Here is a 23,951-nt window from a genome sequence, read left to right as displayed (position 1 = left end):
AGATCTTCATTTTCAGCTCAAGCCCTGCAGTTGAGCTCCAGGTCTACATTTTCAATTCAGGCCCTGAGTTTCCAGCTCCAGGCCTTCATTCAGCCCCAGCCCTGCATCTCAGCACCACAGCACACGCCAGGTAGGAACTGCTTCAGCTCCTTGTGGTTTTGCCCACCGTGCCCTAGGTTCCACCTCCAGCTCTGTATTTTCAGCTCATGGCATTTGTTTTCACCTTGTGCTAGCATGCATACACTGCTCCATAACTAGTTTTGGCTGGGTTTCACTACCACCATGACCATTTTGGCTTAAGCCCCGTGTTTTACCCTGGGTCTTTGTTTGCAGCTCATGCCCTGCTGCCAGCTCCAGGTCCCACGGGTCTGCTCCAGAGGTAAGCAGGTAGGAGATGCTCAGGCTTCTCCCAGCTCCAGCCACCTGATGCTGTTTTGCCTTGTGTTTCACCACCAGCATGCTGTTTTCAGCTCCTATCCCTGTGTTCCACCCCTGGATCTCTATTCTCAGTGCATCACCTGTGTCTTCAGCTCAGGCCAGTGTATAAATAGTGTCTGATACTTATTTAAATGGGAATTTTGTTCCTTATGCACTGCATTTTACCACCAGGCTGCTGTTTTCAGTTCATGCTTTAGCTTATGCCTGGTGTTTCCACCTTGGGTCTTTATTCTGTTTGTGACCTGTGATTTCGTCTTGTGCTATTGTACAAATATATAAGCCTGTGCCCCGTGTTTCCTCCCTCCAGATCTTCATTTTCAGCTTGTGGCCTACGTTTCAGCTCCAGCTCTCTATCTGGGCACCAGGAGAGAGGCTCAGCCTCCAACCAGCTGCTGTGAGCAGGTTCTGACAAGGCCATAAACCAATCACTGCTATAACTTGGGTATCAATGTTAATCACCACAGCTGTATATATAAGTATTGCCTGGTTAATTAATTAGGAGCTGCTTTAGCTGTGCACAAGCACCAAATAAAGAATTGAACTGGGAAGTACACTTTGGCACCTGGGGGGGGGTTGAGTCTTAGTTTTAAAAACCTGGTGAAAACAACACTAATAACATTAATAAATGAGATGCCCACACAGCCCTACTTTCTGGGGATCAGGCAGACCAAATTTCAGGAGAACACTTCCACATTTTTATGTTTTTTATCCTATTGGGAGTGTGGTGGTGCCAGAGACCCCCCCCTTAAAAAAAAAAAAAAAAAAAAGAGGGAAAGGGTCTAACAACCCAGCTCTAGTGCTAAACAGGAGACCTACAGGCCCTGGGGCATCCCTCCCTCTATTCCAGCTAAAGCTCAGCCTCAGCTTCTATGAAGAAAGGGAAAAAACAGCAGAGGTTAGAGAGAAGTTAAATATGAAGGTATTTCAGAGTTGTTCTTGCTTAGTCCTGCCCCCCAAGTCCCCAGGGGTAGCAGCAGCAGAGGCAGTGATTGCTGAGCTCTGGAGGTTTGGGGTCATGGTTTGGGCTTCCCAAGCCCTACTTAGCTCTTAAGACTGGGTGAAGGGCAAGCCCCACAAACCCCGAATCCCACCCAGGAAAGGCAGAAAGAGAGGAGAGGCAGGTGTGGGGTTCTACAAACAGTTTATTAAAGCTTATTTTGTACAAAAAGATATACCAGAGCCTGCGTCCTTCTCAGGGGGCAGCTGGCATCCCGCAGGGAAGGGGGAGCAGGGACAGTGCTGCAGCATCCCTCCTCGCCTCGTTCAGCCCAGCAGCTCCTTCCCTCATGATGCTGAGTCCGTCTGCCAGCACGCAGAAGCCTCCTCTGTGTCCTGAGAGCAAGAGGTGGCTGTGTCCCCCTCCAGGACCTGCAGCAGGGACCCCCTCCCCTTCCTCCAGCCCCAAGGGGGGCTCAGAGCCCCTCCAGATCTCAACATCACACAGGAGCATCCCCAGCCCAGCCACCAAGACCCCTGAAGTGACTTCAGAGCCCCCGCAGCTACCTGCCTCCAGCTCCCACCAGAAACCACCCCCAGAAACCACCACCCCCCCATAAAGGCCACTCACCTGCTCAGAGGCCACCCAGAACCCTTGGTTCTCCATCTCCAGGGTCTGCGTCCCCACTTCAGGGTCTCTCCTGTCCCACAGGACTGCCACATCGCTCCAGCTGCCCCTCCTGGTCCTCAGGACCTGGGGAGGGGAGCACCAGGCTGCAGCTGGGCCCTGCTCACACTGCAGCCTTCCCCCCCACCAGGATTCCCCTCCCCCCAGGATTTTTGGGGTTATTTTGGAGCACCCCAACCCTTGTGCAGGGCTGAGACAGCCGTGACACCTCCGGACCCCTCCCCAGTCCCTCTTTTATCCAGGTGAAGCACCACAGCCCTCATGCCCACCACCCTCCGAGCTGCCACCTGAGCTCCATAACCCCACTGAGGGGACAGACGGACAGACAGATGGACAGACAGCACCCTTACCACCAGCAAGATGATGGGCACGGTAACGATGATGAGGATGCACACAACCATGATGGCCACCACAGACTCAGGAAAGCCAGGAGCAGGAGGGGGCTCCAGGGTGTCCTCTGGAGCAGAGCCAGCGGTCAGCACCCTCCTGGGGGTCATGGAGCCCCCCAGCTCCCACCCCAAAGGGAGCTTACCTCCGACAGCGATGGAATAGGGGTCCACGTGGAAGGCAGAGCCAGCCAAGGCTTCATCTGGCCCCACGGCGAGAGCAAGCGCCTCCAGGACCTCCAGGCTGGTGGGAGCAGGGGGCTGGAAGAGCACATCCCCATGGCACAGCAGGGAGCCAGGCCTGGGGGGAAGGTCGGGGAGAGCTCCTGCACCAGCCTGTCCCAGCAGGGCCCCATGAGGAGGTGTTGGGATTTCCTTCCCAGCCCCCAGAGACATCCCTTTAGTCCCAAGGACTTAAGATGCCACCCCCCTAAGATGCCAGCCCCTGCCACAAACCCTTCTGGGCTCAAATGCTCAGAGCCCAGGGATGTTTGAGACCCCCCCCAGACCCATACCCCCCCACCCAGGCAGCCCCACACTCCCACTCACAGAAATCCTCTTATCACCGCCTGCAGGAAGCTCCTGTGCCCCTGTAGGGCTCTCGCCACCTGGAAGAGAGGATTTGCTCAGCAGTGCCCAGGGGTTTTTTATTTCCACCACCCTGGGGAGGAGACCTCCACCAGCACAGCCTCAGACCCAGCACCCAACAGGGTCCCGGGGGGCTGCTGTGGGCACCCCAACGCAGACCCTATTCCTCCAGGGTCCTCAGCCCCTGGGAGACCCCCAGCCCCTTCCCCCAGCTGTTCCTACCACTTCTCCCAGGTCTCTGGCGAGCCCCCGGTGCTCCTCAGCGAGCGGGTCCAGGAGGCGCTCACTGAAGCGCCTGTTGGTGATGAGGAAGGAGATGGGGTACACCTGCAGGGGCAGCCTGGCTCCTGTAGGGTCAGGACATAGGTTTTGGTTTGCAGACACGGCCACGAGCCCCATAACCCTCAGGAACCACCCTTACCCTGCACTGAGAGGGAGCTGAGGTCCACGGAGCTGCTGGCCAGCACCCTCAGGGCTTGTAGCACTGCTGCGATGTCGGCGTGGACAGCAGTGTCCAGGTAGAGGTCCCCAGTGACCTCCAGGTCCCCCCCGAGGGGTCTGAGGAGGGAGAAGGGCTCTAAGCAAGGCAGGAGCATCCTCCTGCTGGCAGCCCCCAGCAGCTCGTGGCTTCAGAGCCATGAAAATGGGGCTCAGCAGGGAGATTTGGAGAGGGGCTGCCCGTACCTGAGACGGCCGATGGTGAAGTTCCTCACGGGGTAGAGGGCACTGAGAGCCCGAATTACCTGCAAGAGGAGGAGGCAGGAGCTCATCCCTCACAGGCAGCTCGCCCTCAGACCCCAAGGGACCAGGAGCAGCTCCCTCAATGTACTCCCGACTCCTGGCCCCGCTGCATCCATCCCAGGGCACCAGCCCCAACGCCCCCGAGGCTCACCATACCTCGCTCACCAGGGGCTCTGCCCCATCCTGGCGGAGCTGGAGGGCAGTGAGAGAGATGGGCAGCTTCTCTGGGTCCAGGTTCTCCAAGCTGAAGCCTGGAAGGGGTGAGAAAACCTCTGTCTGTGCCTGTTCCCCCAGCTGCGTGCCCAGCCCTGAGCCCACGCTGGGGGGCAGAGGCACTCAGTGAAGGGCAGGAGCTCTCCTGTCCGTGGTGGAAGGGCTCAGGCTGCACCCGAGGCAGCTCAGGGAGGGGAAACCCAGGAGTTTTGGCACCAGCACTGGGCCACGGAGGTCTCCAGCACCCTTAGCACCACATGGTTTTGTGTGGATCAGGAGCAGAGAGGTTACACGAGGGCTACACCAAGGAGGTTTGGGCTTGGGTCAGTGCACAGGGGGAAGTTTGGGGGTGGCTGCCCTGCTGCAGACCCTCCTGGCTTACCTCCAGACCTGACAGAGCGGGGCTCCAGCCGCCAGCTGAAGGCATCCCCTGCTCTGCTCGCCTCCGTGAGCAGCGTGCGGATGAGGTGGGAGCTGCTGGGGGCATCCCCCCGGAACAAAACCTCCCCACGCACCAGCACCGAGCCGTTCCTGGGGGCAGGAGAGGAGCCGCTGGGGCTGACCCACAACTGGGGGCCAGCAGCACACCCGGGGGGCTCTGCTCCCCCTGGGGCAGCCCCACACGGGCACCCTGCACCCACCTGAACTCGAGGATGTTGGCCTGGAGGAAGCTCTCGTAGGAGGACAGCGCCTGGCCCAGCTGGAAGAGAAGCACGTGGGGATGGGGAGCTCCCGCACACCACAACCAGCATACCCAGGGCTCCCCGCCCAAAACCCCCCCCGGGGGGCTCTGCTGGCACTCACCATCAGCTTCACTTCATCCTCCAGCTGCCTGTAGCTCCCTGAGGCCCTGCGGCTCAGAGCCTCAGTGTAGGCGATGCCCAGGAGCCTGAAGCTCAGGGGCAGGCTGTGCACGGGAGGCTGCACCGAGCCAGGAGCGCTCCTCGATGCGGCTTCTGCTGGGAGGGTTCCTCCTGCTGCCACCCAGCTGGTGGCCGTGGGGACATCAGAGGGGTGCCAGGAGGTGACAGAAGGACTGGATGCAGGAGGAGCATCAGGTGTGACTGCTGGTGCTGCTGGGGTCTGCGAGCTCGGGGCAGGGGAAGCCGGTGGGTGGGATGGGGATGGAGAGCTGGTGGTGCTGAGGGGGCGCCTGGGAGCAAGGGGGCTGGAGCTGGGAGGTGGCACAGAGCTCAGAGTGGGGTCTGGAGGCCAGGAAGCCCCCATAGCTGCTCCATCCTCATCGGGGGCTTCGGTGGCACCAGGGACTGCCAAGCCGACCCCAGCCTCAGCGGGACCTGAGGAGCTGGGGACCCGCGTCCATGTGGGGACAGGAGGGGCTTTGGAGGGTGGCGGCAGAGCCAGGTGGGTGGGCAGTGGGGAGGGATCAATTTGTTCCTCAGAGGGGAGAGCAGGTCCCCCAAACCCATCCGAAGGGACCAGCACCTGTGGGTGGCTGACACCATGGGACATGGCACTGGGAGATGCCGAGGCAGTGCCCAGGGACCAGAGCACCACTGGTGTGACAGCAGGGACAGAAAGCAGAGCAGTGGATGTCCCCTCCGATGGCAGGGCTGGGGATGGCCCCGCAGGGTCCTCACCCACACCACCTATAGGGTGGCAGGGGACAGGGCTCACGGCTCGCTCCTGCCCTCCAGGACTCTTCACTGGGGCTCCAGGAGCTCCACGCTGGACATCAGAGAAGTCTCTGGACATGGTCACGCTGCTGTCCCCCAGCACCACAGCTCCAGTCGGTGTCCCCAGGGCCAGTCCCACAGCTCCCATGCCATGACTGGAGTTTTCTTCACCGCAGAAGCAGCCCAAGGTGCCCTCAGATGCAGGTGGCTCCACAGTGGGGTGGCTACATGGGTCCCCATGTCCCCTCTGGGACAAGCGGCCAGGGGATGGGGCCACCAGGGAGCCCAGGCCATGGGGCAGGACGGTGATGGACAGACAGACAGCCAGCAGCAGGACAGCCCTGCACCGCAGCCCACCAGCAGCAGGACACGGGGCTGGGGCCATGTTCCCCTTGCTGCAGGGCATCGGGGACGTATCACCTGCAGGACGTGGTGGGGCCACCCCACAGCTCCGCCGGGGAGAGCCCATGGGGATGGCGTGGCTGTAAGGGGTGCAAAAGGAACCTTAGGGGGGCACCCCAAGTTGTCCCCAGGGCAGACCCCAAATCAGGGTCAGCCCCTTACCAAAGCCCCTCTCACACAGCTTCACCCACCCTTACTTCTCCAGCCTCCCTCCTCACCCCACACAGGGCAAAATCCCAAACTCCCCCCAAAACCCCCACAGCAAGACCCAAAACACCCCCCAAAACTCCCAAGCAGCCCCTCAGAAGAGGGTCCACAAACCCAAATCCTACCTCACAGCACCCACCAGGAGGAGGAAGCACCAAGCCCCCACCCAGGCCCTGAGCTTTTATCTCATGTCCCAGCTCAGCTCCAGCTGGTCCCAATTAGCACAGGTGCCCCCCAGCTCCTCATTAAGCCCTTGGCACAGCAGAGGGGCTGTGGGGACCGATCCTACAAGAAACAAACAATGGGGTTTGGGCTGCCTGGGAGATCATTTGGGTCCTCCCCATCCCAGCCACCAAGCAGAGACGGGATCGCAGTGTTGGAAAACGAGCCGAGCCCTTTAATGAGGTGAGGCACCTCTGGGAAGTCTTACAAAACCTTAAATAAAGCAGAGATTCCTTGATCCCTAAAACCAAACTGCTGGCTTGTCAGCAAACGCTGCTTTCCACGTTGCCCTATTTGGCTAAGTAAAAGTCATGGGTTTTGTGGTTTGTTTGTTTTTTTTTTTTCCCCATTTTTTCCCCATTTTCTTAGTTTAAAATAAATATTCCTGTAGTGAAAAAATAATAATAATTAATAAACGATAATCCTCATTTTAACTCGTTCTTCCCCTGCTGGAAACACCTGAGCACGGAGGTTGTAAGGCCCTGGGGCTGGGCATAAGGCTGGCTGCGTGTCCGGGGGATCGGGGGGTCCCTGGGATGCCCCCAGCATTTTTGGGAGTGTTTTTGGCATTAAAAGTCTCCCAAATCTTCCTCGCAGCTTCTCTCCATCCATCCGGGGCTGAAGCTCACACTCCGACAGCTTGGATCCCTGCACCTTGGTCCAGCGCGGTCTGTGGGTGAAGCCGAATTCTGAAATAAAAAGACAAATATAAATTACTATTTTTTTTAGAAGTTATAATACAAATTCTATTATTATATATATATTTTTAGGAGTTATAACATGAAGGTGTCTCCTCGCGAAGGCAATTCCCCTGTAATTTTTACAAAATCAAGAAAAATTGCATTTCCCCTAGCCCTACCGATACCTTCAGTCTCTCCCTCAGGTCATGGGGGACAGCGGGGTCCCCACCATCCCAACCCCCTCAAGCAGCCCCTCTCGTGGTCCTCCTGGTCCACCCTGAGCATGAAAACCCCCCACAAATGCCCCCAAAGATGACAAATCCCTACAAATACCCACAAAAGACTCACCTACTGGCCAGCCTCCAGCCTCCACCCCGTACGACACAAGGCTCTCGGTGCCGGCCTCCAGCTGCAGCACGAGGACACGAGGGGTGGCGGTGGAATTGTCCCCATCCAGAGACACCTGGAAGGAGCTCGGCTTCCTCGGGAGAAGCGTTGGGGTTCCTCATCTCTGCATGGTCCATGCCACGTGGAGGCAGATTTTGGGAAGCCGGGTGGCCGAGCGCTCGGAGAGCCAACGAGGAACAGTGGGGAAGGGGCTGGGAGAAGGAAGGTGGTGGTGGGCACGTGTCACCACCCAGTCCCTGTGCAGGATGCTCTTGGGGTTTTCTGGGGGCTTTTTGGTGGGGCAACCTTGGGTTTTGTTGGGATGTCCTTGGTTTTGGTGGAATATCCTTGGCTTTTGGTGAGACATCCTTGATTTTTGGTGCGATATCCTTGTTTTTTGTTGGGACATTCTTGTATTTTTTGGTGGGACATCCTTGGTTTCAGTGGGACACCCTTAGTTTTTGGTGGGGTGTCCTTAGTTTTTGGTGGCACATCCTTGGTTTTGGTGGGATAGCCTTGGTTTTGGTGGGACATCCTTAATTTTTGGTGGGACATCCTTGTGTTTCGGTGGGGCATCCTTAGTTTTTGGTAGGACATTTTGAGTTTTGGTGGGACGTCCTTGATTTTTGATGGGACATCCTTACTTTTCAGTGGTGCATCCTTGGTTTTTGGTGGGACATCCTTCCACGAGCCCCTTAGGGAAGAGCTTGGGGTGCCACCAAGCTACCTACCGAGCTGCTGCCTGATGGAGTGGTGCCACAGGAGGTTCAGCAGGTCCGGGTAGATGTCGGGGAGCTGCTTGAGAGCCAGGAGCTTCAGCATGCGCGAGGTGCAGCTCTTGAGCTCCAGGTCCCTCAGCAGCTTCTCCTCCGAGAGCGTGGTGGGACGCAGCTCCACCTTGTGCTCCTGCAGCACTTGGTCAACGGAGGCGCCGGGCAGCTTGGGGAAGAGCTTCTCCTTCACCACGTGGATGGGGATGAAGATGGCACCCGCCCGCACCACGTGGGGAAAGGGGCACTTGCGAGTGAACATGAAGGTCTCCAGCTGGGACAGCAGCTTGCTGAGCAGCGCGGCCACGTCCTGGAAAGCCAGCCAGATCTCCTTGCCCCTGGGGGGTTTGGGGGGCTCGGGGAGCCTGACCCCATTCTTGGGTTTTGGGGGAGACCTGGGCATCTCCGCCAGCGCCTCCTCCGGCTCCGTCCTCCTCAGCCACTCCTGCAGCAGCTCCGGGGAGGACCCTGCCACCGAGCAGGCGAGGACATCGCAGAGGGCGGCGTGCAGGGCAGCAAAGCACGGGTTGCCCAAGCCCTGCCGGGCCGGGGCATCGCAGCAGACGGGCAGGGGGGCTCCGTCCTCCCCCAGCACAGGGGGAGCTTGGGGCACGAGCATATCCGTCAGCGTCAGGCGGCGGTGGCAGGTCCCCTGCGGGGCCGAGGTGCTGGGTGGTGGGGAGCCAGGGGGGCTGCGAGGCACGGGGCTGGGCTGGGGGGCACGGGGCGGCCCCCAGGACCTGAGGATCTTGTATTTCTTGGACATGAAGGCGGCCGAGCTCTGGAAGTGGCTCCTGTCCCCAGAGACAGCCTCCACCAGCTGGGGTGGCACCGGGGGCTTGGTGTCCTCCCCCACCTCCTCCACCTTCCCCAGCGGCCCCTCTTTGTCCTCCTGGGGCTGCCTGGTGTCCGGGTGGGTGTCCCCCGTTGTCACCAGGCTCTTCTTTAAGCTCAGGTCCAGCGCCACCTCACCGCCCTGGAGCCCCTCGTGGCTTTTGGCCGGCGGCTCTGGGGACACGGCCTTTGCCTTGGGCCCCTCGGGGGGCACCTTTTGGTCAGCACCCTCCCCTTCGCTGGGTTTCACCGACACCTTGACAGCACCAGAGTCCCAAATGCCAGCTGCATTTTGGGGTGAGGTGTCTCCCTGGGTGTGCTCCTTGGGGACGGGGACGTCAGCGGAGGCCTCGGTCCCCTCCAGGTACTCCCGGTAAGGCGCCAGGCTGAAGACATTGTTGATCACCGGCATCGGTGGCGAGGCAGGGGACATCTCCCCAGACATCTCCCCACTTTTGAGGTCCTTCAGCCTCTCCCGGGGACAGGCGGCCCCAGAAGGCTCCTGGGTTGCGTTCCCAGCCCTACAAGCATCCTGGACCCTACAAGTGTCCCCGACCCTACAAGCGTCCCCAGTGCCCGGGTGGTGCTGGGAGGTAATGGGGCTGCTTTTGGCCACCACGTCCATCCCGTAGCCGGCGTCTCCCTTGGGGAACGTCCCCGTGAGTCCCTCGGGCATCTTCTGTGGGGCGCGGACGGGGTGGAAGGCGCTGCCGGGCCTCGCCGCCGGCCTCCCTCCATGGGGCTCCACTGCTCGCCCGGCCCCATGGTGCTCCGTGACACCAAACAAAGCCGCCTCCATGGGGCTGAAGGCGAAACTGGGGCTCGGATGCAGGAACCCGGTGGGCAGTGGGGGCTCAGCAGCCCTCGGCAGCCCCGCTGCTTTCGGTGAGGGCAGAGCGCCGGGCCCAGCCGGCCTCGGCACGAAGGCATCCAAGGGGCCAGGGAAGTAGGTCCTGGGGGTTTGGGGTTTGAGGTAAGCACTGGGAAAAGGGGCAGGCTCCCCGCTGGCCGCGAAGCCGAGGGCTTTGTAGGAGGAGAGGGAGCCCGGAGGCTGCTCTGCACGTGGGGGCTGCGGGTAGGGAGGCTGCGGGAAGGGAGGCTGCGGGTAGGGAGGCTGCGGGTAGCACGCCGGGGGATGCTCCCGGTGCACCGGGCTGCCAGCGGGGGCACGGAGCTTGGGCCAGGGGTCCTGGATCCGGCTGGGGAGCTCAGGGGCCTTGGCCAGGTCGTGCGAGGCAGAGGGGCCTCGGTATTTCTCAAAGGCAGCATAATACGGGGAGAAGGCGACTGGGGAGGCCGGGGGCAGCGGCAGGAGGCTGGGCTCAGGGTGGGGACCCCTGCGGGAGGGCTCGCCGTGGGGTGACGCAGCCCCTGGTGCCCTCTGCAGGGTGCTGTCCCCCCCTCCGGAGCCCAGCGGGGTGAAGCACAGCGGGGCCGCGTACACCGGCTTGGGGACGGCCACCGGCTTCTTCATCGGGAAGGGGTGGCCCTGGTGGCCGGGCCACTTGTCCCGCGCCATCAGCAGGTCCCACACCAAGGCGTCCGCGCCCTGCTCAGCACCCAGCCTGCCCGGCGCGGGGCTGCGGGGCCGGTGGAGGAGGCAGTGCAGGAGCGGGCCCTCGGCGCGCGGGCAGGAGAAGTAGGAGCCCTTGTAGCTGAGGTGGTGTTCGGAGCCGGCCGTGGGCACGGGGCTGGGTTTGCAGAGCACGGGGGGGAAGCCCGGGCCGGGCTCGGCATCCACCCGAGGCAGCTTGTTGAAGACGACGGCGTCCAGAGGCTCCGGGGGACGTTTCGCGGCCATCTATACGTCGCGGCCAGCAGCAGGACTGGGGCGTGCGGTGGGCGAGGTCAGCTGGCCTTCCTGCAGGGGCAGAGAGAGCACGGGTCACCCACGGCCACCTCATCCTTCCCCCGAGTTACCAGGACCCCAAGGGACCCCCGTGGTCTCTCCTGGGCCGGGGTGGGCCCCGCAGCAGCAGGCAGCGCGTGCCAGCAGGTGGAGCTGGCAGACCGTCACAGCACCGCCCGGCCTTCCTCATCCTCACCCCAGCACCACCAGCAGCCCCCGAGACACCTCCAGCACCCCATGAGACCCCTCCAGCATCCCTTCCTGCCCCCCAGAGCACCACTGAGCACCCCCAGCACCTCCCGAGTCCCGTGAGCATCCCCCACGCCACCCCACACATCCCTGGCCTCGCTCGGCAGCCCCAAAACCTCCCGGAGGGATGAACAGCGGTGGGGTCTGGTGCCCCTTCTCCACCCCCTGTTTATTTTCTCTTTCTGTGGCCAGAGTTAGCAGAGAAACAGAGAAGGAAACGGAGGAAGAGAGCGTGGAGATAAGATAAAAGCCTCGTCCACAAAAGGGGAAATGGCTCAGATAGCTGGGCGAGCTTGCTGGGGTAGATAAAGGGCGCCGAGCGCGGCGGTTTTGCTCTGCTACAAGGGTCTGTCCCCGCTCTGCACGCGGCGGGGAGGAAACGCGTTTCCCCGCTGACATCCCTCGGTCACCATGGGACATTTGGGGTGGGAGGTTTTCGGGAGGAGAAACACAAAAAGGTAGCAGGAAGCGGCCAGGCGGGCGGCTGCCCACGCGCCCCACGGGGAGGACACGGAGCTGGAGATGCCCCCTCCACACACAGCGACAGGGCTGGCGGTCGGGACGGTGCTTGGGGTGGACACCGGGCTCAGGAGGAAGCAGGAATTTCACAATTTATGGTGTTCCCACGCTTCGTTTTCCCCTTTCCCCGAAACATGCCCATCTACAGACACCCATTGTGCAACCGACCCCACATCAGGGGGACGCCCCCGCTCCCAGCTGGAGCACGGGGACAGACCCCCAGCACCGCTCCCAAAATCCAACCTCATCCGGGTGTTCAGGCAGGCAAAACACCGTGGATTTAAGGGATATAAACACAGAGGCTCCTTTCTGCCTCCCCCCACACGAGGCCCAGGAGCAGCCTCCTTTGGGGAGGACACAGGTAGCGCCAAGGCAGCCTCGAGTCCCCCGGCACTGCTTTGGGGCTCTGCTGCCACGTGCTCCGTCCCCGTGTCCCCACGTCCCCTCGCGGGTGGCGGAGGTGACGCCTGGCGGTGCTGGCTGCTGGCAGAGGGGCTTCCCGTGAGCTTCCGTCCGGCTGCGATAGCGGCTCTGGGACCTCGTGTCCCCGCCGAGGAGGAGGAGGAGGAGGAGGAGGTCACCTTCCCGACGTCTCCACCAGCTCCGGATGCGATCGGCGGCCAGGGCGTTTGGGGGAGCGGCCGGGAGGCCACGCACGCCTGCTCCCAGCGTGTCCCCAGAGGAATCCGTGGCTCCCGAGCTTCCCCCGGCTGGGAGGAACCCGTTGGGATTTGTCACCGGCGCCCAGATTTTTGGGGAGCTGGTCCCCAAGCTCGCGCGCGCACCTGCGGGCACGTGTGCGGCACGGCCCCGCTGCGGGCTCACCGCTCCCCAAAGCACCCCAGCGATGTTTCACGGAGCGGGGGGGCGGATTTGAAGAAAGCTGCAGCAGCAGCAGCAGCCGCCGCGCAGGGTGCAGGAACCACATGCTCTAAAACCGGCCATAAATGGGGAAAAACCCGAAACCGAAGCTGCAGCCCAGCACCGGCGCGCCCGACCCGCGGCGGGGCGCGGAAACCCTCTCCAAAAGGGGGCGCGGGGGGGGCCGCTCCGGCCTATTTTTGCCTCGCTCCCCCCAAAAGCTGCCACCGAAGGGGAGCCGGGAGAGCGCCCCGCGGCCGGCTGGAGGCCGGGCAGGAGGAGGCTGAGGCTCCCCGCACTCACCTCGCGGCGCTGCCTCCCCGGGAGCATCTTACGGAGCCGGGCCGGGGGGGTCGGCGGCGGGGGGGGGCCGGCGGCTGCTTCTGCCCCGCTCGGGCGGCTGCTTGCATTGTGCGGAGGAAGTGGGAGGAGGAGGGCGAGGAGGAGGAGGAGGAGGAGGAGGAGGAGGAGGAGGAGGAGGAGGAGGAGGAGGCTGGGTGCTCGCGGGGGCCGGCCGGAGGAGGGGATGAGGCCGGGCCGGCCTCCCCCACACGTGCACTGAGCTCGTCGGGGCTCTGCCACCACCACCACCACCACCCCCAGTCCCCCAGTTTCACGGGGAGGGATGGGAGTAGGCCGCCGAGCCTCCACTCGCAGCCCTCACCCGCAGCCTCCCTGCCCCAAACAGCCCCCGAGCGATGCCGAACCCCCAGGACCACTGAAACCCAGCGACACCGGTGCTGGGAGAGGAAGGGAGGCACACACAGCCCCTTGGCGAGGCACTAGCAGAGGCTCGGCAGCCTCCCCCAGCCTCTAAAATTGGGGGTCTGGGGCCTCGGTCCAGCAGTGGTCGCAGAACGGTGCCCGGCGGCACGTCTCGGTGATGGAGGACCTCGTGGAGCAAAGCCAGGTGCCCAAATTGTTGGGCTCCTGACCATTATTTCACCCTCACGGCTTGTTTAATTTGCAGCAGCTCCGGGGAGGCAGCGGTGGAAGGGAGCCAAGTCTTAGGAAACCCTTAGCAGACCTTTTTATTTGGATTTATGGCCAAAAAGAAATGGTTGGCATTAATTTTTCCCATCTAGGGCAGGACAGCAGCTCACCTTCTTGGTGTGGCAGATAACCCTTTGCACCTTCGTGCCACTCTTCCTCCTCCTCTTCCTCGCCAGTACCCTCCCCTTGGCATCATCCAAGCCTCAAAACTCTTAAGAATTTAAGGAAACTTGCTCTGGACCAATTTATTTTAAGGGATGGGTGTCCAGTATTTCTACACCTACCTGCTGAACTCTGAAAAGCAAATCTCCCCCAAATCTTCCTTTATCGCCCCCAGACTTCATAGTTTTTGGTCTGCTAGGTCAATTGGTTTTACCCCGTAATTTCTGTAATACCGTTTTCCTGCTAAAAAGACATGTCAATGCTGGGACGTGTGGCAAGAGGCTCTCAGGGCAGCCTCCACTCATTTCCAGGGGGCGTTTTGTTAAAAATTAATTCTAAAACACATTATTTTGCCATATAACTCCCCTCTCGACATGCCTCAGGGTGTTCCATTTTCCCTGCAGCATTTATTTTATTATTATTTATTTATTTTTCTCTACCCATTCCCTAAGCACATACCTGCCTTGTGGTTTGGGTTGGTTTTTCTGGTTTTGTGTTTCTTGGTTTGCTTTTTTTTTTTTTTTTTTTTTTTTTTTCTCTCTCTCTTTTTTTTTGCTGCAGATTTCCTTCTCTAGAGCTTCCTGTGTGATTCATCTTTTCACGCGCAGCACCAACCGAAATTTGGGCTGCTGGTGCACCAAAGCGGCGTGCTTACAGTAGATAGGAACTTTAAATATATTTGAATATATAGAATAGGACACGGGCAGTTTGGGGGAAATGGTCTTTGGGGGGTGATGCTGAGCTCGGGTACTGCCAGTGACGCTCGGCCATGGGGTGGGTGATGGGGGCTGAGCACCCATGGGTGTGCCAGTGCCAGGCCCCCCCCCAGCAGCCCAGGAGCAGATCTGCCTGCCCCAGCCCGATTTCGGCCGCGTGTGGTTTTCAAGTTGTCTCTTTGAGGCTTCGCAGCCCCGGCAGTGCCGGCAGCTATCTCTGGGTTCATCTCTTGGGCAACTTTTATCTGCGGTTCGCTGCCTTTGGGCCCCGGCGGCGCTCAGGAAACGTGCTGGCTCCAGATTGGGCTCGTTTCTCCCAGCTGTGGCCAGGATGGGACCCCAGGGACCAAGGAGCAGGGCTGCAAGCCCTGGGGTGACAGGCAGCTGGGATGTCCCTTGGATGCCCCAAAAACTACAGCATCGTGGCACAAGTTGGCACCCAGGGGGACCAGCAGGGACTGATCCTGAACTTTTCTGTCCCTACCAGTGGGGACAGCCCAGTCACCTCCCCAGGGAGGTTTTGCAGCCCCACAGCTATGCACACAGGGATCCTCCCTCCTAAAATAAAAAACCAAACCAACGTCCTCTGTGGCTCTGCAGATGGAGCCTTCATCACTTGGCGTTGGGGGCAGCTTCTGACTGGAGCCTCCCGTATCGACACGCTCATAGGGTCTTGGCTCCTCAAGGACCCAGGGAAATCTGGGGCCAATTTCTCCAATTTCTGCCCCGCACCCAACTGAACCAACCCAAGGATGTCCCCATCCCTCCTGTCCCACCCCTCCGCTCCCACCCACGAGGTGGCTTTAACCCCATCCCAGGGCCTCCAGGCTTGTTAGCAGCTCTCACCCTGGAGACACCCCTGGAGGTAGCCGTGTCCTCCATGAAGCCCTAATTATGGAGCTAATTGGAGCCAGAGAGCTGTGCAGCTGCTCTTAATTCACACTTTGCCCGTTCCCCATGGAGCGAGCCGGGTCTTGCATCATGCAAGCGGGATGGAGAGAATCGGAGCTGCTGCCTCCTGAGGACACGAAGCCCTCAATGAACTCCTCAGGGCCCCATTATTTTGGGGCCAGGAGAGGTTTCCGAGGTCCCAAGGGCCCAATGGGGCAGCTGGTGGTCGCTTTGGGGCATGGCTGGTGGTGGCCACCTCTGGACGAGGCACCGCCGAGCTTCTCCCTTTACACTCCCACTACCCACGGCCACCCCAGGAAGGACGAGACCCAGTAAGACCTCACTGTGGATGCAGATATCATTATCTCTGGGTAATTATCTGCAGATAACGAGATATCCCCCCGGCAACAACAGAGCAGGCACAGACGCCCAAGGGATGCCAAACATGACCATGAGGAGCTCGATTTTGTCTTCACTATTTTTTTTTCCGTGGTGATGAGAAGTTTGGAGGCCCGGATCCCGTGTCCCCCTGCTCAGCTTTTCCTCCAAAATCTCACTGTGACACCAAGCACCAGCACCAGGGGTGGACACCCCTCTGTCCATGTCTGCTGCCCGCTGCGAGGGACAATGGGCTGGTAAGGGGCAAAGTGAGTGGTGGTTTGATTTCTCCATGGGGTTCAGAGGACATGGGGCAGAATACGGCCCCTGGAGCAGCTCCTGGGGCTGAGCACGGCCACCCCAGGCCTGCCTGCCCCGTCTCCTCCTCCTTGCCCAGCTGTTCCTGCCTTTGTCCTTCCACCACCTGTAACCTGTGAGATCAGGGAGAGCATCCCCAGGGAAATGATCTGGACAAAAGAGCCAAAATGAGGGGGGAAAAATGTAGTAAAGGGACTTATTTCCAGCCATAGAGATGGGTGTGGCCCCAGGGTGGTCATGTTTTAGCTAGCCAGTGCCTGGGGCTGGCCCCGTGCACTGGGTGGGATGTCCCTGGGGGGCTGCACAAAGGAGCCAGGAGGAGATGTCAGGGGAGTTTCTTTTCCAGGAGCAGGACCTGTCCCGTCCAGGCTGGGGTCCCAGCCTGGGACACCCCGGTCTTGCTCCTTGGTGGCTTTCCCTCCTGGGATTTTCTCCTCCCAGCGGCGTGGAGCAGCACCTCCTTTGGGTCGCTTTCAGCCTGCCGGCTGCCAGCTCAGTTCGACGGCCCCAGATCTGGCAAAAGGAGAGGCAGGGAGCAGCCACCCCCTATTTATCCTCCCAGGAGTTGCCCCTACCCACCCCTGTCGTCTCTCTTCCAGTTTCTTCCCCCACTCTTTGCACAGAAGCCTTTCCCCCTCCTTGCATTGCATTCCTCCAGGGATGGAGACCAAACCACCCGGGGCAATAAACAGATTGTTATTAGCACAGGGTTAAAGGGTTTGGGGTCCTGGGCCATGTACAGGGGATGAACCTGAAGCCGTTCCTCGCCTTGGGACCCCGCCAAGCTGCCTTGGCCAAGTGTCTCCTTTTCTTCTTTCTTCCCTTCCAGGCTTTTTCCGTGCCTGGGTGTGTTTCCACGCCGCCAAGCCGGATGGAAAATTACTGCTCTGCCCTGGCAGGGCCAAGACAAGGCAGAGTTCCCTGCTGGAAACCCCCCTGTGGTCCCACCCCAGCAGCGTGTGGTCACCGCACCCCTCAGGGCCAAGCCTGGTGACACCCACAGCTGTCCCCAAGACTCGGGGACACGCCACAGCCTCGGCCTTGAGCAATCTTCTGGCCCCACAGCCCGGGGAAATGGGGCAGGGCGGAAAGCCCCAACACCATGGCCCTGCACCCCCGTGCGTGGGGCGGCATGGAGGGACCCCTCGAGGCTCTCCATGGTGGAAGATGCGCCTCAGCCCAAAAAGATGAGGCAGAAAAACCCTTTCTCTGACCATGGGGCAGTCTTTGGTCATGCAAAGCCAACTGGAACATCTTCCACAGGGCGCGAGCTCCCCGGACCCGGGAGCTGGCATTGCCAGCCAGAAAGGCCAAGCCCGGGTGTCTGATGCCCATAAAAAGAGCACATCTGCTTGGCAGGCACTGAAAACCCATCAATCACCTCCAAATCTCCTTCTACCCACGCAGCAATTTTCAGTGCCTGGAAGGAAAAAAAATTTTAAAAAAAGAAACAAGTGAAGTTCTTGGTCGTGCCCAACACAATGTTTCAGATTTGGGCCCAACATTTGAGCTGTGGGACCTCCTCTGGCATGATGCTTTGGGGTCGGAGCTCTTCTCCCCTATTCCCCTGTCCCTGAGGTGGTGGCTTTGGGTCTCGCCTGCCAATTTTCTCCACCAGGAAACCGAAAGGAAGGATGTCTAGAAAATTGGTGGTGGTGGGGTCCCATAGACATGGCCACGCTGCTTCTTCCCCTCTTTTGGGGATCTGTTCCCCTTTGGGGGGATCTCAGCTTTCAGGGAGTGCTTTTTTTTCTTTCTCTCTCTCTTTTTTTTTTTAATACTGTGGTTGGTGACTATGGAAAGGGAATGAGTTCCCCGTGGGGAGGCTTCACCCACCCATGTCCCACCTCGTAGGCGAGCGCCCAGCAAGCAGCAAAGCCTGCGGGGGCTCCATCCCTGGCAGCTCTGGGCTGCAACTGCTGGGGCACGCCAGCAACACGGCTCCCAAGCGTGCCTTTGACGTAAAAACCAGGTGAAAAGCCTTGGAGAGATAAGGCAGAAGCCACCGAAGGGAAAACAGGGCTCCCGCGGGGCACCACACTGCCAACTGGGGCAGGGTCGGCCGCGGACCAGATGCTGGCAAAACCCGAGCATGCACCTACAGGGATGCAGGCTCAGGGCCGGGTGGAAAAATCAATAGGGTTACAAGGGAGGAAGGAATAAAAATAAGAAAAAAAACAAAAAACAAAAACCACTAAAACCTTGGTTTTGGAGGCAGGTGCCAGGAGATGTAAGGAGCCTGGTGCGCATCAGGCCCAAGGATGTGCAAGGCTCAAGAGACACGTCCCGCCGTCTAACGAGGCTGCCTAATTTGCATTTTTGTTTTTTTCCATGGAGGGGGGCAGCCCAAACCCACAAACTTTGTCCCCGAGCAGGTAATTAATGGGCCGGGCTCGGTTTGCTCCACTTTGGGAAGCCCGGTGCAAGGCGCGGCGGGCCCCGGGTTTTCCAGAGCTCTCACCAGCGGCCGCTGCCGTGGGTAACTCCCAGCCCCAGGCTCCCCGGCGGCACAAAAAGCAGCACCTCGCCCATCTCCGGCAGCTCTCCAGGAGGCGATTCCCACCCCAGGTGTCCCCGTGATGATGATGGTGGTGATGAAGGCTGACGGTGGCCGTGCCACCTCCGATTCCCCCCAAGGTGGCCTGATCCAGCCCCAGCCCTGACCAACCCCATCCCATGGCTCAAGCTGAGCCCACGGCACGAAGCAAGAGGGATTTCAATTGTTTCGTTTTGCCTCAACATGAAACTCCACCATGCTGAGCCAGGAAGCTTCCTGATGTATATTTTTTCCCCCAACAGCCTGCAGCAAGAGGGGAAAATTCCCCAGAGCCTTCATCCCTCGTCGTACCCGAGGGCAGCAGCATCTCGGAGGCTTCCTGGTCGGCCGGTCCGACCTCCTGCCTGCTCCAAGCATCTCCTGCTCCTTCCTCAAGCAGGTCAACGGGTGGCCTGGGGCTGGCACGGAGATGCAGCACGCAATGTCCTCTGTGGCCACATGGACCAGAGGTTGGTGACACCAAGCACGGGATGCTCATAGGGTGGCACCCGGCCTTTGGCATGGCGCAGTGCCCATCGTCTTCCTTCCCCTGCAAATAAAATACAAAGTGTGGGCGATGTAAGGAGCTTCACCTCCAAGCCAGGAGGGGGAAAAAGGAAGGGTAAGGCAAGGATCTGCTCCCAGGCGTGGCTGTGGAGAGAGGAAGAGGAGAAGGGAGACCCTCGTGGTCAGCGAGGCGGGCAGGGCAGGCGGCTCTCCTGTCCCTGGTTGAGCAACCCGCCCCCATCCCCAGCTGTTTGCAGAGAGAAAAGGTTGAGAAATGGATTGGTTGCGCAAAGCAGGCGTTAACACGTCTGCAGCCCCAAAAACAACAGAAAGGAGCCCACGTTCCTGCAGAGACACCCATCCGCTCCTCCCAAAATCCCCGCCGATGTCAGCTCCGGGAGCGTGGGCTCCGGAGGAGGACCGGGAACATCCCTGCCCTCCTCGCCTCTGGGCAGGGGCACTGAGCCCGGGCAAGGATCCCTTGGCTCCCAACCATGCTGGAAGGAAAAGGACTATAAGAACACGAGGGTGCTTTGCACCATTCTCCATGAGGATGCTCAGGAGAGGGGTGTCCCAAAGCCCAAGTTTTGGGGTCTCCATCGCCACCGCCTCCGTGGCAGGAGCCGAAATCCAGCCCCGGCACATCCCGGCTTCGCAGGAGCCGAGCGAGCCAGCAAAGCAAACACTGGCAGAGAGCTCCCGAGCCGTGTAAACAAACAACCAATTAAAAGATGAAATAAATCCCCCGGGTACGTAACCTTTCTATTTAAGCACCGGCCAGGGCTGGAGGAGCTCCAGCACATCCGACCCAGCGCCGTCTGTGATCTCCCTGCCCAGCCCCGCGAGCCCGGGGCTCCTCTGGGATGAAAGCGGGCGGCTTTCAGGGAGCGGCTTCACCTTTCTGGCATTTCTTTCCCCCCCAGTTACACCTTTTTTTTTTTTTTTTTCTTTTGGTTTAATTCAGAGGGAAGCCCTCAGCCCCTTTCCACACCCCAGAGGGGCAGCAGGGATGCTTTTAAAGGCGAGGGAGGGAAAGCAGCAGGGAACCGGTGCTAAAAGCCCCGCACCTGCAAGGATTTCACCACCTGAGCACAGCACCAGGGCCCAGAGCTCCTCTGGGCAGCCACGGGGGCAAAAAACGAGGCTGGAGGCAGGAGGAGGCGCTGGGACAGGGAAGTGAAAGAGGCAGAGATAGCGCTGCCACCCTTCCCACCGCCGCCTGCAGTAATCACAGCCGCTCTCACTTCTCCCTCGCTGCCCCCACGGTTCCTCCGCAGGCGGGTTTTGGTTCCTCTCCGCTCCCCCGCCACCTTCCCTGTTTCGAGGCCGAGCCTTCAAACCGCTTCAGCTTTTATTTCCAGTTTCTAAACCGCAGGGATGCCGCCGGTTCCCATGGCCCGTGCTGCTCCCTGCCCGGTCCCGGTACCCGCGTCCCCTCCGGGAGCTGGGGGCAAGGCAGGGATGGAGGTGGCCCAGCCCAGAGGGGTGCCCCGGGGGGAAGGATGGGGATGCTTTGGGCTCAGGATGGGGGTGCTTTGGGAGAAGAATGCATTTTCAAGGAGGACAAAGCTGGGATGTTAATAAGTCGGTGACTTATGCAGACAAGCACATCACCTCCCCCCCTCCCTCCAGCCCCAGGGCATGGATGAGAGCAATTCCTGGCTGCCCTGTGCCCGCAGCCCCCAGCACATGCTGGTAAGCCCAACCATTTTATTTTATTTTATTTTGTTTTTGAGAATCACTGCAACACAACTGGCATCGGAACGAAGCGTGGGCTCTGTTCTGCTTTTGTTAATTTTAGTGCCGACGCATGCAAACGACGGCGGAGAGTCAATATTGACTTTCCACTGAAGCAAGCGCCCGGGTTCATTGACTGCAGGGGTGAAGGCGCTCCAGCAGCTGCACGGGGCTGACGCTCACAGCCCGTGGAGCACCCCAGGAGCCTGGCCACCGAGTGCCACCCGTGCAAAAAGGCTGCTGCTTGCAGCGCCGCGCACGCGGGGTGCAGAGACCCCGGAGCTCGGTCACAGCGGGGAAAATCCCAGCCCCAAGGTGGCTTCCCCGGAGGGAAAGGAGCTGCAGGTGGGAAGCCCCTGAGCAGGGCTGGCAGGGAAGGGCAGGAGAAGGGGCTTCCCGGGGGACACAGCGAGCCCCCGGCTTCATCTGCTGCCCTCTCTGCTTTCAGAGCAAGAGCTGGCGGCCAAAACCTCGCCGCCTTTATAAAGGGGCCGCGCTTGCCAAGGGCCAGGTCACGGGGCAGGCGCAGCAGGGTCACTGCTCGCAAGAGCAGCAGGCGGGGGCCGGGGCTTTCCCTGCTGCCTCCACCTCGGCTTGGCCCTACAGGCTCCTGACCACCACCACAGGAGCTCCGTGCCCCCAGCCATGTGTCCCCGGGGCACATGGCACCGCACGGCATGGCCAGGGCACCCAGGGCACAAGCACTGTGCTGAAGGCTCACGGCTGTCAGGGGCTGGGGTTGCCCCCAGGTCCCCGCTGGGGGCTTTACCAGCAGCCCGGGGGCTCTGCCAGCCACAGAGCAGCTCTGTCCCGGCCGCATTCCTCGGCGTTGACGTGGTTTTCTTTCTTCCCCCAACCTTATCGCGCTCCAGTTTGTGCGTTGTGTTTCTCCAGAGCTGCAAAGCAGCCCGGGGAGCTGTGCAAAGCGAGCTGCCTGCATGCCTGGGGGCTGCTGCTGCTCCTCAGGCAGCTCTGAGGCTTCCTGCGGGTTTTCTGCTGGCCGAGCAGAGGTCACCCAGCCCAAACCCTTTGCAGAGCATGAAAAAAAAAGTGGAGCATTTCCCTAAAACGAGCACGTAAAATCATCAGTCGGTGTCAAATCATCTGGAAAGGATACAAAACAACATCCCACTGATGCAAGGGAAAAGCAGGGTGAGACCAGGCAGGGAGCAGACTGCCTGCTCTCAGTATTTCTCTGTCCCCTCCGTGCAGCTCGGAGCATCTTCTGCCTTGGCTAAGGACCCCGGAGTACCTGCAGAGCAGGGCAGGACCTCTGTGTCTGGCCTGCCTGCACTCCAGCCCCTGCATGACTCCAGACAAGCACAGAAACACTGAGCAGCACGGCCCTGGGGAATTCAAGCTTCTAATTAAGCTCAATTATTCCTGGAAACATTTTTTTTTTTTTTTTTTTTTTTCGGCTCTCTGCTGAGGCAGCTGGCCAGGGCAAGAGCGCTGCACCTGCAGGTTTTAATTGCGAGGCTGTCATCGTGGAGCAGGGCTATCGGCGCGCCTGGTGCCAAGGAGTCTGCCCAGCCTCACGTCCCTATCGCAGCACACGGGCAGCTCTCTCATCTCTCCCCACCCGAGAGGCCAAAACACTGCTGGAGGCGGAAAGCAAAGCCAGCGGGGCGTAGGAAAAGGGCTGGAGGAGGCAGGAGAACATCGCCCCTGCGGCTAGAGCTGTAGCAGCAAGGGTAAGCGACTTGAGGCAGCATGAAGTAGTTGTCGTGCGTCCCACACACGGCAAAATTCGTGCCCTGTCCTCCCTCTGCATGGGACAGGACAGGACCACACCATTCCCATCCACCTGGGTGCACCGACCCGAAGCGAGGCGTGCTGCAGAAGGCAGCCTGCCTGCCGCTCGGGGTCAAACCACGGCGGAGATGGGCAGCCCTCAGGGCTTTGTCTCCCCGTCCCTGAGGTGCCACATCCCTCTCCAGCTCCCAAATCTTCCCCCCGGCCCCGGCCCCGCTGCGGTCGGCGCTGAGCTGTGCCGGAAGGCACAGGGCTTCCTGCCGCCCCGCGCTTTCGAAGACACGAGCTCGCCGCGGCCCCGCTTGCTGCAGGCGGCGTTGGACCCGGAGCCTGCACGGCACGGGGACACGGCGAGGGATGTGAAGCAGAGGGAGCTCAGAGCTGTGAAAGGAACCAAGAAACACAGGGGTTTCAGCTCGATAGTCTTTTAATTATTATGATTGTTGTTGTTTTTAAGCAATCTGCCTGATGGGTCACGTTCCTCTGCTCTGCTGAAGGCTCCCAGGACTGAGGTTTGGGCCGCTGCTGACGCACCTCCCAGATCAAGCAGCAGAGGAGGTGCCCGAAGCACGGTGCCAGGAGCCAGGCTATCTGGCCACAAAGCAGCACCAGCACCACTTCGCTCTTTCTGCTGCTTTTGCAGGGAGGAAAAACTCCCGATCCAGCCTTTTTTCGCCCCGAGGCTGCTGGCACATACCTTGCCATGGGTGGGGACGGCGGTGGCTGCGCCATGGGTGGAAGCGGCGCTGCTTCAGCCCTCCGCCTCCAAAGAGGAACTGAACTGTTTCTGATGTCTGCCCCGGAGCAGAGGCGGTTTGGCAGCCTTTAGCCCTCCCTGCAACGCTATCACGACCTGCCTCCCCCCAGAAGCACCAGCAGTTGCAGAGGATCACGCAGTGGTGAAATTCCAGCTGTTCCTGCAGCCCAGAGGACACAGCCCGGGCACGGTGTCCTTCCCTGTGCATTATTCAGGCAGCCGCCCTGAAGCCTTCCGTCATCCCCTCGGGCTGTGCTCAGACACACCTTTTCACTGCTGCTTTACGCATTTGCAGGACAAAGAAGTAACTCCTTGTGTTCAAGGCTCTCCCGTTTCTTTGCAAGCCACAATTTAAGCCTCTGGGTGAGCCCCAGCGGCAACACTGTCTCCTTATCAGCTTCTTTCTCCCCCTGCAAATCCACAACTGGTGGGTGCTGTGATCACAAGCCCCAGATCTGCGTGCTACCAGCACAAACTGGGTCTAAAAAGGGCAAATTAGGTTATCCCATTTCTGCTGACTTACCAGCATTCATGCTGTGTAGCATATTCTTTATTACATATTCTTTACAGGGGGAGAATGCCTGGAGCAGCAAA

General features: G+C 60.1%; 2 protein-coding genes across 2 annotated transcripts; both read right to left on the bottom strand.

Annotated features, from left to right (window-relative positions):
* Positions 1-1,606: 1,606 nt before the first annotated feature.
* On the bottom strand, positions 1,607-6,171 carry LOC309882248 (uncharacterized protein). Its single transcript, XM_082769151.1, has 12 exons — positions 4,795-6,171; positions 4,632-4,690; positions 4,373-4,521; positions 3,934-4,028; positions 3,721-3,779; positions 3,458-3,594; positions 3,259-3,383; positions 2,998-3,056; positions 2,595-2,784; positions 2,413-2,519; positions 2,006-2,128; positions 1,607-1,770 (listed from the first exon to the last, which is right to left on the bottom strand). The coding sequence occupies exons 1-11, from the start codon at positions 6,094-6,096 to the stop codon at positions 2,122-2,124; spliced, it is 2,289 nt and encodes a 762-aa protein (XP_082625277.1). The 5' UTR covers positions 6,097-6,171; the 3' UTR covers positions 1,607-1,770; positions 2,006-2,121.
* Positions 6,172-7,969: 1,798 nt separating this feature from the next.
* On the bottom strand, positions 7,970-13,024 carry LOC309882197 (uncharacterized protein C15orf39). Its single transcript, XM_082769023.1, has 2 exons — positions 12,911-13,024; positions 7,970-10,990 (listed from the first exon to the last, which is right to left on the bottom strand). Exon 2 carries the CDS (start codon positions 10,928-10,930, stop codon positions 8,249-8,251), a length of 2,682 nt encoding a protein of 893 aa, XP_082625149.1. The 5' UTR covers positions 10,931-10,990; positions 12,911-13,024; the 3' UTR covers positions 7,970-8,248.
* Between the last annotated feature and the right edge of the window lie 10,927 nt (positions 13,025-23,951).

This window comes from Aythya marila (assembly GCF_965140915.1).
Source record: "Aythya marila genome assembly, chromosome: 11".
NCBI lineage: Eukaryota > Metazoa > Chordata > Aves > Anseriformes > Anatidae > Aythya > Aythya marila.
This window is presented reverse-complemented; position numbering and strand designations above follow the sequence as displayed.